The following is a 14,271-nucleotide window of genomic DNA, read 5'->3' on the forward strand; positions in this document are numbered from 1 at the left end:
AATTTTAATTCATTATTTCATTCATTATCACACATGTGTATAATAGATGTTTTTATGTTTAATTTCATTAACCATTAGGTCCATGTTTCGAACGTTTAAATTCGTAATCTGTGATTACAACTTAAAATTTTCATTCATTCATTCGTTCATTAATTGGAAATCAAAAAGTAATACTTGCATAATTACACAGCTATTCTTCTAAAATTCTAAATAAAATTTATATTTGATCCGTCTCGTTAATTAATTGTACCATCAACATTGAATGTTTGTCGTATTGTATAAATATGAAGATGAATGATATGAATGTAAAAAATTAACGCAAATGTTGGCACTTCACTTGGCGTGTCCGTCAAATGTTTGTGGTATCCGATCGAAGCAAAATCAATTATACCTTAGTAAATAGTTTATTTTGTGCAAGTACTAAAAGTGAAGTGGCAACATTAACGTGAAATACACGTAAATAGAAACCGAGGGAGTTGTCTGTGCGTCCGCCGCCGGGTGTCGACGTAGCTTTTGCAGTGAGAGCGGGATTTGTTTCACAATTGTCAGTGTGTCACACTCATGTCGGTTCCGACGGTGGTGATAATAACGTTATCGTACCTAAATAATATAAATAATAATAGTTAAATTTATTTTACTGATAGACACACCCCGTGGTTTCACTCGCGTTTAATTTGTATTTCGAATTAGTGGAACGCGTTCATTTTTCCCGGGATTAAAGAGTTGCTTGTGGTGCTTCTCCTCCATTAACTATCAAACGATTTTTGGATCCGTTATGATCCGGCAAACACACTATAGTGTTTGTTATAGCAATCAAAGCCGGCGTTGTCTGAGTTATAATTTTGTAATTGTATTTTGTTCGTGATTAGTATAGATACTAATACGTATTAGTATAGAATTAGATAGATAAGGCGACTAGGCTCTCCCAACGGACTACGATGTTGTAAAGTTGCCACATGTGGAATGCTAGATGACGGTTTTATTTATTTATTTTTATTGCATATATGGGCGAGCTCACGGCCCACTTGGTGTTAAGTGGTTACCGGGACCCATAGACTTCTACAACGTAAATGCCGCCATCCACCTTGAGATAATATTAGTTCTAACCGAAACGCATTACTGCTTCACGGCAGAAATAGGCAGATCCTACCACCACTAAGAACTAAGGTCTACAGTCAAGTTTTATAGCGGCGACCTTGAAACCTATGTTTTGATTTATTATATATTTGTTCTACACGTGATCAGAATATTTCCATCTTGTCTTAAGCGCTCATCACGCAATGTTGTCAGATGCTCATCGAAAATACTTGGGCTTTATATGTTTTTTGTTTGTTATGGGTTTCAAGAGGTTTTGTTGTCTCTGGTCAATGATGATTTTGGCGCAATGTTTTTTTTTTTTTTTTCGTATCTGTACGTTTTTTTCGTATCCAACCGAATATATCCGAACGAACGAAAATACGATCATTCACTTTTAATAATTAACATTATAGCTCATCACAAAAAGTTCATGGTCGCATTTACATTTTGTACCGTCACTACTAATTGTAATCAAAAGTGACAATGAGAAAAAATATGCATTATTACGGTTTGCAAACGATGCGAAGCGGTGGTCTATAGTGTCCAGTATTGAAGCCCAGGATGTCGGTTGTAAACATACGCATTTTCTTTAAGTAATCGTGACATTTCTCGATAGATAAATTAAGGTGAAATCCGAAAATTTTTAATATTGTTATTGAGGTGTATAAAACGAATACGTATTGAATTTTTTTTTTTTAATTGACCATGCTATATTTGACATCGTTGGAATACTTTTAAATTTACCTGTATCCAATCTAAGATGCATTTGTAAAGGTAATTGATCTAAGGCTAAATCGAGTTTGTTGTTGAATCGATTTAGTCGAATCGGCTAGTCTGTCGCGGACACGTATTTAGTTTTATATATCTCGTGTAGATTTACAATCGATATCCCACGCCGCGCGCCCCGCGTCCTATCGCGGTCCGGCGTTTGGCGCCAAAATTTCCAAACTATAGATTGTACTCTGCGATACCCGACTTTTTTTTTATTACTTGTCACATTATGGAAACATGGATGCCCCACGCTCATTCTAGTTTTCAAGTTCAGTCCAGCGTACGATATTTATGCTCAGACTCAGAAATATGATTTATACACGGTCGTATATGATTCGAGGGGCTTTTCAAATTTGACGTCCCTCAAAATAGTTACCTCTAAAAAAGAATGAGCCGTCGAAAACATGTTTTCTGGGTTTTGGTCGTCTATTTTGGAATGACGCAGATTCGAATTGTTTCGACATTCGGTTAGTAGGTACAGTGGGAGGGGGGAGGGGGAGGGGTCTGGTATCGCTGCGGTACAAGCTGTAGTGGACGCTATGGGCCCCGGGCTAACGGTGCGGTATGTTTGGTTGCATGTGACGGTCCGCGGGCCGCGACTACTCCGGCGCCGGTAAGCGACATCCGTTCGCACTAGTTCACATTCCGACGGCGTATTTTACCTTAGTAATGACGCGACCCACCCACCATGGCCAGCATACGCTGCACGATCAGTTTGTCGCGATTATATTTCGAATTCTGAAATTGAAGTTGTTGTTCCCAAATGTTTTGTCAGTTAAAATTGAGCTTTTTTGCAACGTCAATAAGGTTCCTTTTAGATAACGTTATCGAACTAGTAGAATGTGTGTCGATCGCGTGCCGGAGTCGGTGGTCGCCGCTGCGCGTATATAATGCATATTTTTCTCTGTAAGCGACGAGCGGACGCTTTCGTTTTTGTTGTAACAATATCACATCTAACATTACTAAGGGAAAATTTCGTCGTGCCCGCTTCATACGACTCAATTCTATACCGACTATTTTTAAATCACACAAACACAACCATTCATTTCTATGTTTTAATTAAACACTACGCGTGTAGTGACTAAATTTATTTTAGTCGGTTTATAAGAAAATTATTAAATGGTGACGAATAAAGAATCAATTCTCTTCAAAAACGTTGTGAAACCACATTTACGTATTTTGTGTTCTGTGTAGGATTGAGTCTAGTTTTATTAACACGAAAAGTGTCAGATTATTTCTTAGCATGTTTTGTGGCAGTGAATTTGAATTTGTTTGCGTTTTATTATAAATTATCGTATTATTACTAATATTATTTTATCATTTCTACGGTTATGGTCTTTTTTACGATACAGATAATCTAAAAAAAAATACACGAAACTTTCCGTATGTATGTTACTTTAAATTATATTTAATAAATGTTACAAATTGTGATCTATAAGTTGTCATACTGTTCTATGACTGATGCTCCGAATTTTTCTACTAATGAATATATCCTATCTTATAACTAAGTTTATAAAGCTTATTTTTCTTTGTACATAATTTGTAGTTAGATGCATGAAATCGAGCCGTGTAGTACGAGTGTTGCCAAATTAATAATTATTGCGTGCTCTGTGGTGACAACTCGAATTTTAGATTTACGTGATGTTTTCAATTGATTTCAAATTCATGTCGTTTGATGAAACTATGAGACGTTTACTTATGAAAAATACCACAATTTTTCGGAATACCATTCCGAAAAATTGTTGGTTTTTGGTTTTTTAATTAGTTTTTTTTCCCTTAAATAATAAAGGTTCTGTTTTACATTTCAGTAGTACATTAATTAAAAAAAATTACAAGTTCATCTAGTTTAGCGATTATTATTTTTATAAAAATAAATCAATCTCCAATTCTTAATATAACATAAAATTTTAAAATAAAACGAAAAACATCACGTAACTTTGCTAATTTAAAAATATGCATTACAACATAACTGATAAGGTTCAATTTGAACTGTAGATGGTCAAGATGAGAGACGCATAGAGGAACTGCACAAGCGCCGCAACTTCCTGGCGGCCTACTGTAAGCTCATCGTGTACAACGTGGCGCCCATACGCCGCGCCGCGGACGTCTTCAAACACTACATCAAGGTACATCACACTACCTCACTCAGGTACACGACGCTTCCTCACTCAAGTCCACGACACTCCCTCGCTCAAGTGCACTACACTCCCTCGCTCAAGTCCACGACACTCACTCACTCAAGTGGACGACACGCGCTCACTCAAGGGCACGATATTCACTAACTCAAGTGGACGACAGTCTGTCTTTCAAGCGCACGATACTGACTCACTCAAGGGACGACGGTCTCTCGCTCAAGTTCACGACACTCCATTATTCAAGTGGATGACACTCTTTCATTTAAGGACGCGACACTGACTCACTCAAGTGCACGACACTCCCTCACTTAACTTCACAAGAGTACTGACCCTCGTCCTCTTCTTTGCGCAGTGCTACAACGACTACGGCGACATAATCAAGGCGACGCTGAGCAAGGCGCGCGAGATCAACAAGCTGAACTGCGCGCTCACCATGGAGCTGGCCATGCAGGCGCTGTTCCGCGACCTGCTGCGCCGCCACGCCACCCCGCACCGACAGCTGCCGGAGTTCCTCGAGCTCAAGGTGCCACACGCGTACACATAGCGACAATAACTGCTTTATACATTATTGATTTCTCCACTATTTAATGGATGTTATTATACATATAAACCTTCCTCTTCAATCACTCTATCTATTAAAAAAAACGCATCAAAATCCGTTGTGTTGTTTTAAAGATTTAATAAGCGTACATAGGGACAGAGAAAGCGATTTTGTTTTGTACTATGTAGTGATAACGATAGGCAATAACCATATTCGATACGCAAAAAATATATATTTATAGGTCTATTAAAATCATTTCAATCCTACAGCTCTAGATTCGTTAAAATATAATTTTTTTCATGTATTTCAACTTTAAATTAGTCTACTGTATAGTTCACGAATTGTCGCTTAGTCACGTTTGCCTTTTAAGCGTCGATATACACACATCTAAGGAACTAATTTCAATATTTAAAAAATAAATATTGATGTCATATGGATATATGATATAATATCGAAGTCGTCAGTGGCATTTATGTCACTTTATGCTATTCTTTAGGAAAGTGAATTCGTTTCCTCAGAATTCACCTGTGGCATGGAGCAGCTCATGCTGCAACCGATGTCATTCATTTATAAACTAAGTATAATATCTAGTCAACACAAACACAACCCTGACGACTTTTGAGGACAAATACAGGTCAAATATATTTAATTGAAAATATTGACAAATAATAAAAAGCAAAAGTTTAGATACCTATTGTTCGGCCAGCCGTTATACCGATGAGATACGACGAGTGTTGTTCCAGGAGCTGGCGAAGCGTTTCTCCGTGATGTTCGGTCTGGACGCGGTGAAGAACCGCGAGGCGCTGACCGCGCTGCACCGCGCCGGCATCGCCTTCGCCGCGCTCGACCCCGCGCCGCACGCGCCGCCGCCCAACCTGCTGTTCCTCGAGCCGCTCGGGGAGTTCTCCAACAAGCTGCTGCGCCAGGACAAGCGACAGGTGCTCAAGGTCAGGACCATTTATTATTATTATTTTTTATTGCCTTTGTAGGCAGGCGAGCATACATACGGCCCACCTAATGGTAAGTGGTCACCGTCGCTCATGGACGTCAGTAATGCCAGGAGCAGAGCCGAGCCGCTGCCTACCGTAAAGTACTCTCCGCAAGCCTCGTTTGAAGAAGGACATGTCCATAGCGCTCGAAAAACACTGTGGAGGGGAGTTCATTCCATAGCGGGATGGTACGTGGCAAAAAAGATCTTTGGAAACGCACTGTGGATGACCGCAGTGGCTCCAGATAATATGGATGAACTCTGCTCCGATGGCGGGAGGCGCGATGATAAAAAGGAGATGAGTGGATCATCTTGAATAATTCCTAATTATTTTTTTTTTTTTTATTATTGCTTACATGGGTGGACAAGCTCACAGCCCGTCTGGTGTTAAGTGGTTGCTGAATCCCATAGACATCTACAACGTAGATGCGCCACCCACGTTGAGATATAAATTCTAAGATCTCAGTATACAATGGCTGCCCCGCTCTTCAAACCGAAACGCATTACTACTTCACGGCAGAAATGAGCGGGGTGGTGGTACCTACCCGTATGGACTCGCAAGAGACTCACGCGCCGTGTTCCGTGTGCAGTTCCTGGAGTCTCGCATCCCGCAAGGGCTGCAGTGGGGCGAGGAGTGGACGGCGCTGGCGGCCTACCGCAGCGCGCTGCTCACCGACGCGCCGGACGAGCGCCCGCCGCCCGTGCGCAGGCACTACTCGCGGAGGGGACGACACGGTACCCTCAACGCTCTTTGTCCTCATCACATCTATAATACTGAAAACTATTTTTTATCTATCACTAGCTGACCCGGCAGACTTCGTAGTGCCGCAATCGATAAATAAAAGACCTAAACTTTTGTAGAAAATAAACTTAAAACAAACAAAAGAAATCCGTCCGACGGGGGACACATCAAAGAAAAAACAAAATTGTTATTTTTATTCAATTCCGAGCATTTTCATATTTATCTACCTTTTAAACCTTCTCTGGACTTCCACAAATAATTCAAGAGCAAAATTAGCCAAATCGGTCCAGCCGTTCTCGAGTTTCAGCGAGACTAACGAACAGCAATTCATTTTTATATATATAGAAGAAAATCTTATCATAGCAACAGAAGGCCAGCGCAGCTTATCTACTGTAATGACGTGTCTCGATACAGATTATATTAAAAAGCTCTACCTCATGTCTTTGAATATTGCCCACTATAGTGCTCGCGGAACTACTTGGCTGCGCCTTAGGGGGGACAGGGGTGAGGGGGCGGGCTAACTACATACTGCTCGTAACGCATATGGGATTAGATAGTGATGACTAAATAAAAAAAAAATGAATAAATATAATAATAAATAAATTAAAAACATTTGAACTTTTAGAAGTTTATATTGTACCTATCTAATTATATTGTAATTAATAGTAAAATAAACCAAAAACAAATTAAGTATATGAAATTACTCTGACATATCCTCTGAATCACTTGATTCTGAATACTCTGAACTTGATTCAGAATCATCTTGTAAGTTTATAATGGTTTCGTCCATCATAGTATCAAATCTCATAGGAGTGATGACAGCAAGCGCCCCCGCCTCTCCGTCCCACCGCTCACATACCTAAGGCCGGTTACAGTGCTCCACCGACCGTCTGTGCGTAGGTTCCGTCCTGACGGTACGCATTAACCGATCGTCAGTTTGCTTCATTCAGTGCTCTCCTGACCAACAATCTGACCGAATTGGTATAGTCGGTACGCAAAAGGGAAGCGTTTGCAAATAGCTTAATTGCTGCTTATTATTTTCGAAAACGTTTAAGGAACATTCAAGTTTTTTTAATTATTTCAGAATGTCTATCAAGTTTTGATGAATTATCAGCACATACTTCTTGCCAGGCCTTTAACTTGCCATCACGATCTTTATATAACACGTGGCCTTTGTCCCAGAGCGGTTCACGAACTTCGGTGATTAGGCGCTCGGTGTCGATATATTTGGCCACGTTCAATACGAAATCGCTTTTTTTGATGATGATACCCACATCCGTACGGTCGGTCCACCGATCGGTGCAGCACTGAACGCGTTCATTTGTTTCCATAGCGCGTCGGTAGACCGACGGCACGCATGCGGACGCGCTAGACCGACGGTCCTCGTACGCAGTGCGTAGCAATATACGCGTGCGTACGGTCAGTCCAGCACTGTAATGATTTATGAATTTTCATATAAACGACAAGCGCGACTGACATACGTACAGACGGTCGGTGGAGCACTGTAACCGGCCTAAGGCGCGGCCAACTAGTTCCGCGCGTACCATATGTACCTTATGTATTTCAATATAATTGTTAATGGATATTATTTATGGTCCGGTCCACCAATTTGATAATATTAAAAGCTTTACTTTTTTTGTTCTCCTTTGAAACGTTGTATTTTGTTATTCCAGGTCAAAACGAAGACGAAGAAGGCGATGAGAACGCAGAATCGGACGGTGACCATCCAGGGTGAGACGAGACTCGACACTCGTAGTTAGAGTAGTAGTTGTAATCTTATGTAAATTTGTTTTTAACGAACTGGGACTAGTATTGCAGTACGATTTTGTGACGTCACGTTGATATTGTGTTGCCAGATCAACTATCGAATTCTACTTTAAAGTGTTGCTGTAGTTAGCATGAATGGGTGACTGCGCCCTTTGCATCGCAGAGTGCAGTGTTGCCCGCTTGTATGCGTGGGTTCCCATTATAACTGTTTCCTTTTTCGTACCGGAAAATATTTCAATTTATAATTTATTCAGAAACACTTTTGCCTTTTTCAAGCGAACTTAAAAAATTTCAACGTCAGCGTGACAACACTGAATAGTTGTAATCAGAAACTAAGGACTAAAATAATGCTGTAAGAACTTTGAATGGAATTATTGTGGTTTATTTTTCTATGTAATCGGAAGGATGTGAGCCAATTTTTATTAATGGTACGTATATGAAGTGTATCTTTTATAGAATGACGTCAATTGTGTGTACAAGTTGTGTAGTGTAACTTAGTTATTGTAGTTAGAGTTATTGAATTATGTTATAAAGTCGTTATTTTGAACAGTATACATACAGATATAACAAATGGTTTTTGTTGTTGTTGCCAGCACACATAAATGAATTGTATAATGTTGTCTGTTTTAATAAATTATTTAGTAGGAAATAGAAAAAAAAAGCCATATCTGTGTGTGAACTGTTTGAGGACTTGTTGCGTATTGAAATGTATCAACATATTATATTTTGATAATAATAAATGTATTTTGTAAATTGTTTTGGTATTTTAATTAACTATTAACAGGTTTGTTTGTTATTATTGGTCATAAAGTTGGAATATTGTAGAATGTGTTGTGTCTTAACTGTGTCGGCTGTATAACAGTCAGGTTTAGTTCGTCGACACCCCCTGCCCCCGCCCCCCTCCCCGCCACATTCGATAGTTATTGTTACGATAACAAAGCGTTTTTATATACAACCGCTGTTCACCCAATGGGCGCTTCGCTCATAATTATTGACACTACAAACAAAAACATTTCTTTTTAACTGACGCTCGTCAATAGCCACTAAACAATACAAAAGGAGAAAATTGTTCTTAACTGTTTTGTTTTTGCCTATTTATATAGATAATGGTCGACGGATTATTTTGTATTCTTTGGATGGTGGTCTAAACGTGCCGTGTGCACAGACCCTTCGGCTGTTCTATTGTCTTTACGATCTCTTTGTTGTTACACGATCGTACATCGTGGATCGGTCGTTGTCCTCGTACCGGTCACCGTCCTCGAACCCGCACAAATCTTCTGAAAATCATATCGTGCAAAATCGGGGGACCGTTTATAACCTGCCTTTGCAGCAGACACTTGGAAAAAAAATAAACAGTCGATGTCGCCCAAAACACGTCATTTCGGATCCTCCCGATTCACTAACGGTGCTTTTAGGTACCCCAAGCACCGGTCATCGTTCTCGGGTTTGACGAGTAAATTAACCCATAGACACAGTCCACTGACTTTCTCACTGAATCTTCTCAGTGGGTTGCTATTCCGATCCGTTGCTAGATTCTGGAATCGATCGCAAGCACGTGGTGAGTGCGTACGTAACATTTACGCAGTCGTGTTGCACGCTTGCTGAATATAACCCACAGGAGCCGGCGGCGCGTCCGTCTGTCAGTCACCCGGCGCAGGGCCGCCCTCCCGAACAAGCGACGAGCCCCCCCCTCCCCGTCCACCCCTTCCTACACCATAGACACGACGTCCCCCACCCCGTCATCGGGGAACAGCAGACGGGCCGACACCGAACCAGTCAGCGGTCCCTCGGAGGAAACGCCGAGAAGAAAACGCAAGGGGACCGACGTGGCGAATGTCTCCAAGAGGTTTCGCACGCGCGGGGGCCAACTGACGCTCGGGTGAGTCTTTTTTTTTTATTGCTTGGATGGGTGGACTAGCTCACGGCTGATGTTAAGAGGTTACTGGGGCCCACAGACATCTACAAAGCAAATGCCGGCACCCACCTTGAAATTTGAGTTCTAAGGTCTCACTTTTAACAGTACAACGGTTGCTCCGCCCTTAAAACCGAAGCGGATTCACGAGAGGTTTTATTTATTTATTGCTTAGATGAGTGGATGAGCTCACAGCCCACCTGGTGTTAAGTGGTTACTGGAGCCCATAGACATCTACGACGTAAATGCGCCACCTACCTTGAGATATAAGTTCTAAGGTCTCAGTATAGTTACAACGGCTGCCCCACCCTTCAAACCGAAACACATTACTGCTTCACGGCAGAAATAGGCAGGATACCGTCCCGCGCGGACTCACAAGAGGTCCTACCACCAATAATTACGCAAATTATAATATTGCGGGTTTGATTTTTATTACACGATGTTATTCCTTCACCGTGGAAGTCAATCGTGAACATTTGTTAAGTACGTATTTCATTAGAAAAATTGGTACCCGCCTGCGGGATTCGAACACCGGTGCATCGCTTAAGACGAATGCACCGGACGTCTTATCCACGACTTCTTCTTTGTAATTGAAGACACGAGTGGATGAAGGTGTTAAGTACAATTTTTAAAATTTTTGAGTTCTTACATTCAATGAAGGTGTTATGTGCCTATAGACCATATTAGACCTTAAAACCCCGGGTTTAAAGGCTATTTTTAGAAATTACATGTGATGAAGGAGTTATGTACGAAGAAAAAATACAATTACCTAACAAAAGTTTAAGCCCGTTTTCTCAAAATTAACAAATTGTATCATATCCCCTTCATCCACTCATTTCTTCAATTATTAGGCTTCCAATGATTAGGTAGGGAAAAACAACTTCGTTCTTATATATGTTGTACGTGTGGTGAACTTTATAATATATACATATCTTTGCAGGAGCGTCGGAAGCGGGTCGACGACGCCGACATCTTAAACATTTTTTTTATATGTTTTTTTATTTATATTTTCTATGTAATAAAGTACATACACGTTTTTCATTTTTGAGTTGGTTCTTATATATAATCCTAACAATATTATTTAGCAAGAACGCTTTAGAGAAGTCAGGGTTTGTTCGTGCTGTACTGGTACACCAAAAACCAGCTCTGTTGAGAGAGGAAGAGGGTTAAGGTTTGTATGTATTATAATGTGTATAATTAACATGTTCTCGTGATTGATGTGAAGGTACCGGTGCAATCCGTCAGAGCTAGTCCTGAAGACACGTCCTTGTGACGTCAAGAGCAACGGGTTTTTTTCTTTTCCTAGTCATGCTGATAGCTTTGGGAGGCCATTTCAACGTGCCCCTAGCGTGTAGGTGTGAGCTCACGGGGCTCAAACTAGAGGCGTTGGTAACACTAGCCCTAGCAGGAACAGTGCTTTGCAGGATCTAGCACCGGATCGGAAACGCGACTCACTGAGAAGATCCGACGAGGAGCTCAATGGGCTGTGTCTATAGGTTAATTCACACGCAAGCGACGGGTTCGACGCGAACGATGACCGGTGCTTGAGGTACCTAAAAGCACCGTTAGTGGATCGAGAGGATCCGTAATGACGTGTTCAGGGCAGTATCGAGACGTGAGGGCGAAGTCTCAATGGTTTTCTGTTCCGGCTTGTCCACCTTGTACCGGAGTTCTAGTGAGGTTAGTGGTATCGGATGCGGGTTCCTAGAGCGCTTTATTGCGGCGTCCATCCGGCAGTCGGCACTCTTACGGAAGATTGAGGCGTTATGATCAAATAGAAGTTTCTGGTCAGATCTCAGTGCGTTGCAATTCCGATCCGGTGGTAGATTCAGCGAAGCACAAGCTCTTGCTAGGGCTAGTGTTAGCAACCTCTTTCAGACTGAACCCCGTGAGTTCTTCATCAGTCACGGCGAAGCTAGAATAGCCCCTAAAGCTTACTGGTTGATAGGTAGGCCGTATGAAAGAATCTGTAAGTAACGTGGGAATTTCTTTGTTTCATTTTAATAACGATTTCATTTATAGTTCTCTAGACATTTCTGCCACCTTTATGAAAGGTGCAATAATTTATATCTTAGTGATAGAAGTAGGTATATAGGCATTGCGAAGGTATGGGGCTCTGACAATACCGGGAAAAAATCAATAATACACAAAATGTTAGTTATTAATCCAAATTTGTTTTATAATCTTAAAGTATGCTCCTTAGAAACGACATGCTTACGCCAACGGAGAATCCACCCATCAAAACATTTTTGAAAACGGATGCTACCAAGTGGTAATTTGAGTTTTGAAAAAAAGAAAAAATGCTGCTGGAGTCAGTCATATCTGGCTAAGAAGTTGGTTGCTCGATGATATTTGCTAATAGTTTTTTGGTCGCAAATTCGTTCACAATGATGGATTTGTGTGGAAGCGCATTATTGCCCTCTTAAATGCCGCATAGCTGAAATATTACTCTTTATTTCCTTTTTAATCTTTATACTTTTTATTCTCTTTATATATCTAATGGACGTGAACTCCAGTTCGATGAAAATTACCAAACTTCTTTATATCTATACTCGACTAAACACGTTTAAGTACATAAGCAAACAAAGCCTTAAAATGTCTAAATATTTGTCATCTTCATTACCGATTTTCCAAAAGTTTTTCGTCTTAATTTTTTCTCTGCATTACATTTGAACATGCTTCCTATGTAAATTCTAAAGCAAATAATATTTTGGAGTTTATTTATTTAACGATGACATCATTAGACTCCTTACAGCATCATTAGTTACGTTAAATTTCCTGTAAACAATTGATTGTTTAGTACTTTAGTGATGAGTTCTGTTTCCCTTGACGTAGGTAAGTCAAGTCACTTATGTATGTCATCTCGGATGTAAGTCTCAAAAAAGTTTCCAAGTTTGTTGAGTAGGAATTTCAGTTTTGTTTTTGTATGAGTGGGCAAGGAAATCATACATATTATTATGTAAAATTTATCAATGAGAAATAGTTTAATATGCCAGGTATGAGTTTTGATATTAACACCAGAATAGGTTAGGCAGCGGCTTGGCTCTGCCCCTGGCATTGCTGAAGTCCATGAGCGACGGTAACCACTCACCATCAGGTGGGTCGTATGCTCGTCTGCCTACAAGGGCAATAAAAAAAGAAGGTAATTTTAAAAAGCTTAATGAAAACATTGAAATATACCTAAACATTGAAATATACCTATCTAGTCATCTATGGTGGGACGATACAACAATTCAACATTGGTAGTCTCTGAGCTAGTCTGCCTACCATAGTGATAAAAAAATGTACTTTTACTAATTTAAACCATAATTTTTTTTATTTTTTTTATTGCCCTTATAGGCAGACGAACATACGGCCCACCTGATGGTGAGTGGTTACCGTCGCCCATGGACTTCAGCAATGCCAGGGGCAGAGCCAAGCCGCTGCCTACAATTATCCTGTAATCGTCTCTCTCATTTTCTCAATTTTCTCAATCTCTTATTTTGAAGTTTCGCTGTCACTTCTGATTTGATGTACGTTCGGTCTTGTGATCGGCTGTTTAGAACACACCACAGAAATACCTACATAATCATTAGATAATAGATAAGTGGTCAGGATTACGGTGCAAAATTAATCTAGGTACATAATTATTAGATAATAGATCATGGTTACAGTGCAAAATTTTTGCAAACTTCAGAATTCATTATAGATCGTACAAGGCTTAAACGTAGGTACTTATGTGTTTTAGAATTACAATAACAAGTCAAATAGACGCCCACAGAACGAGCGCGTTTTGTTTAATTGTAAATTCTAGGGACGTACTTAGTTGTCTTTGCGCCGAAACGTAGTCACCTATAGAGTTAAAATGTTAAGAATTAAAATAAATTTATAGAAAAGCAAAAAACTGAATGCTCTCGGCAAAGCGACTCACGCTTCGAGTGTCACTGCAGTGTTTGGACGTTAACGTCTACGTCATTAGCGCCAAGAATTTTGCGAAAACTAAAAAAAAATAAGTTCTAAAATCTGTAATTAAAATCCGAACTTTTCTCGTAAATAACTAACTTTTTCAGATGTACAAACAAAGATTGTAAAAAATTGCACAGACTTAGATATAGAGCCTGGACCTAAGTCCAAATATTTTAATAGTATATTATTTAACACCTGGGATACTCTTCTTATTTTCCATGCCATTGTTGCGGGTATCGCTTTTATAAAAATCTTCAGTTTTTACATTGGTTGAAGTAAAAAAATGTACCGATGAACTGATTTATATGAAATTTAATGAAGTGGTACTAAACGAGATGAGATCAGAGGAATTGAAATAACATTGACAGAAATTGTCCTAAGTATTGACGACTT

At 40.0% G+C, this 14,271-nt stretch overlaps 1 protein-coding gene and 1 long non-coding RNA gene across 2 annotated transcripts in view; one reads left to right on the forward strand and one right to left on the reverse strand.

The window, feature by feature from the left end:
* LOC101743029 (cohesin subunit SA-2) overlaps positions 1-10,974 on the forward strand; it is a 31,008-nt gene extending 20,034 nt beyond the window's left edge. Inside the window, exons 15-21 of the mRNA XM_004927037.4 lie at positions 3,844-3,974; positions 4,336-4,506; positions 5,268-5,471; positions 6,103-6,247; positions 7,928-7,985; positions 9,640-9,900; positions 10,874-10,974. Coding sequence (XP_004927094.2) covers positions 3,844-3,974; positions 4,336-4,506; positions 5,268-5,471; positions 6,103-6,247; positions 7,928-7,985; positions 9,640-9,900; positions 10,874-10,910 — 1,007 coding nt within the window. The 3' untranslated portion in view covers positions 10,911-10,974. The remainder of the gene's footprint in view (positions 1-3,843; positions 3,975-4,335; positions 4,507-5,267; positions 5,472-6,102; positions 6,248-7,927; positions 7,986-9,639; positions 9,901-10,873) is intronic.
* A 1,113-nt stretch (positions 10,975-12,087) lies between these two features.
* On the reverse strand, positions 12,088-12,872 carry LOC101742937 (uncharacterized). The gene is made up of 2 exons (XR_005245245.2): positions 12,557-12,872; positions 12,088-12,370 (listed from the first exon to the last, which is right to left on the reverse strand). It is a non-coding gene; the product is annotated as an uncharacterized LOC101742937 (long non-coding RNA).
* Positions 12,873-14,271: the final 1,399 nt, after the last annotated feature.

Source organism: Bombyx mori, chromosome 11, assembly GCF_030269925.1.
Source record: "Bombyx mori chromosome 11, ASM3026992v2".
Taxonomy (NCBI): domain Eukaryota; kingdom Metazoa; phylum Arthropoda; class Insecta; order Lepidoptera; family Bombycidae; genus Bombyx; species Bombyx mori.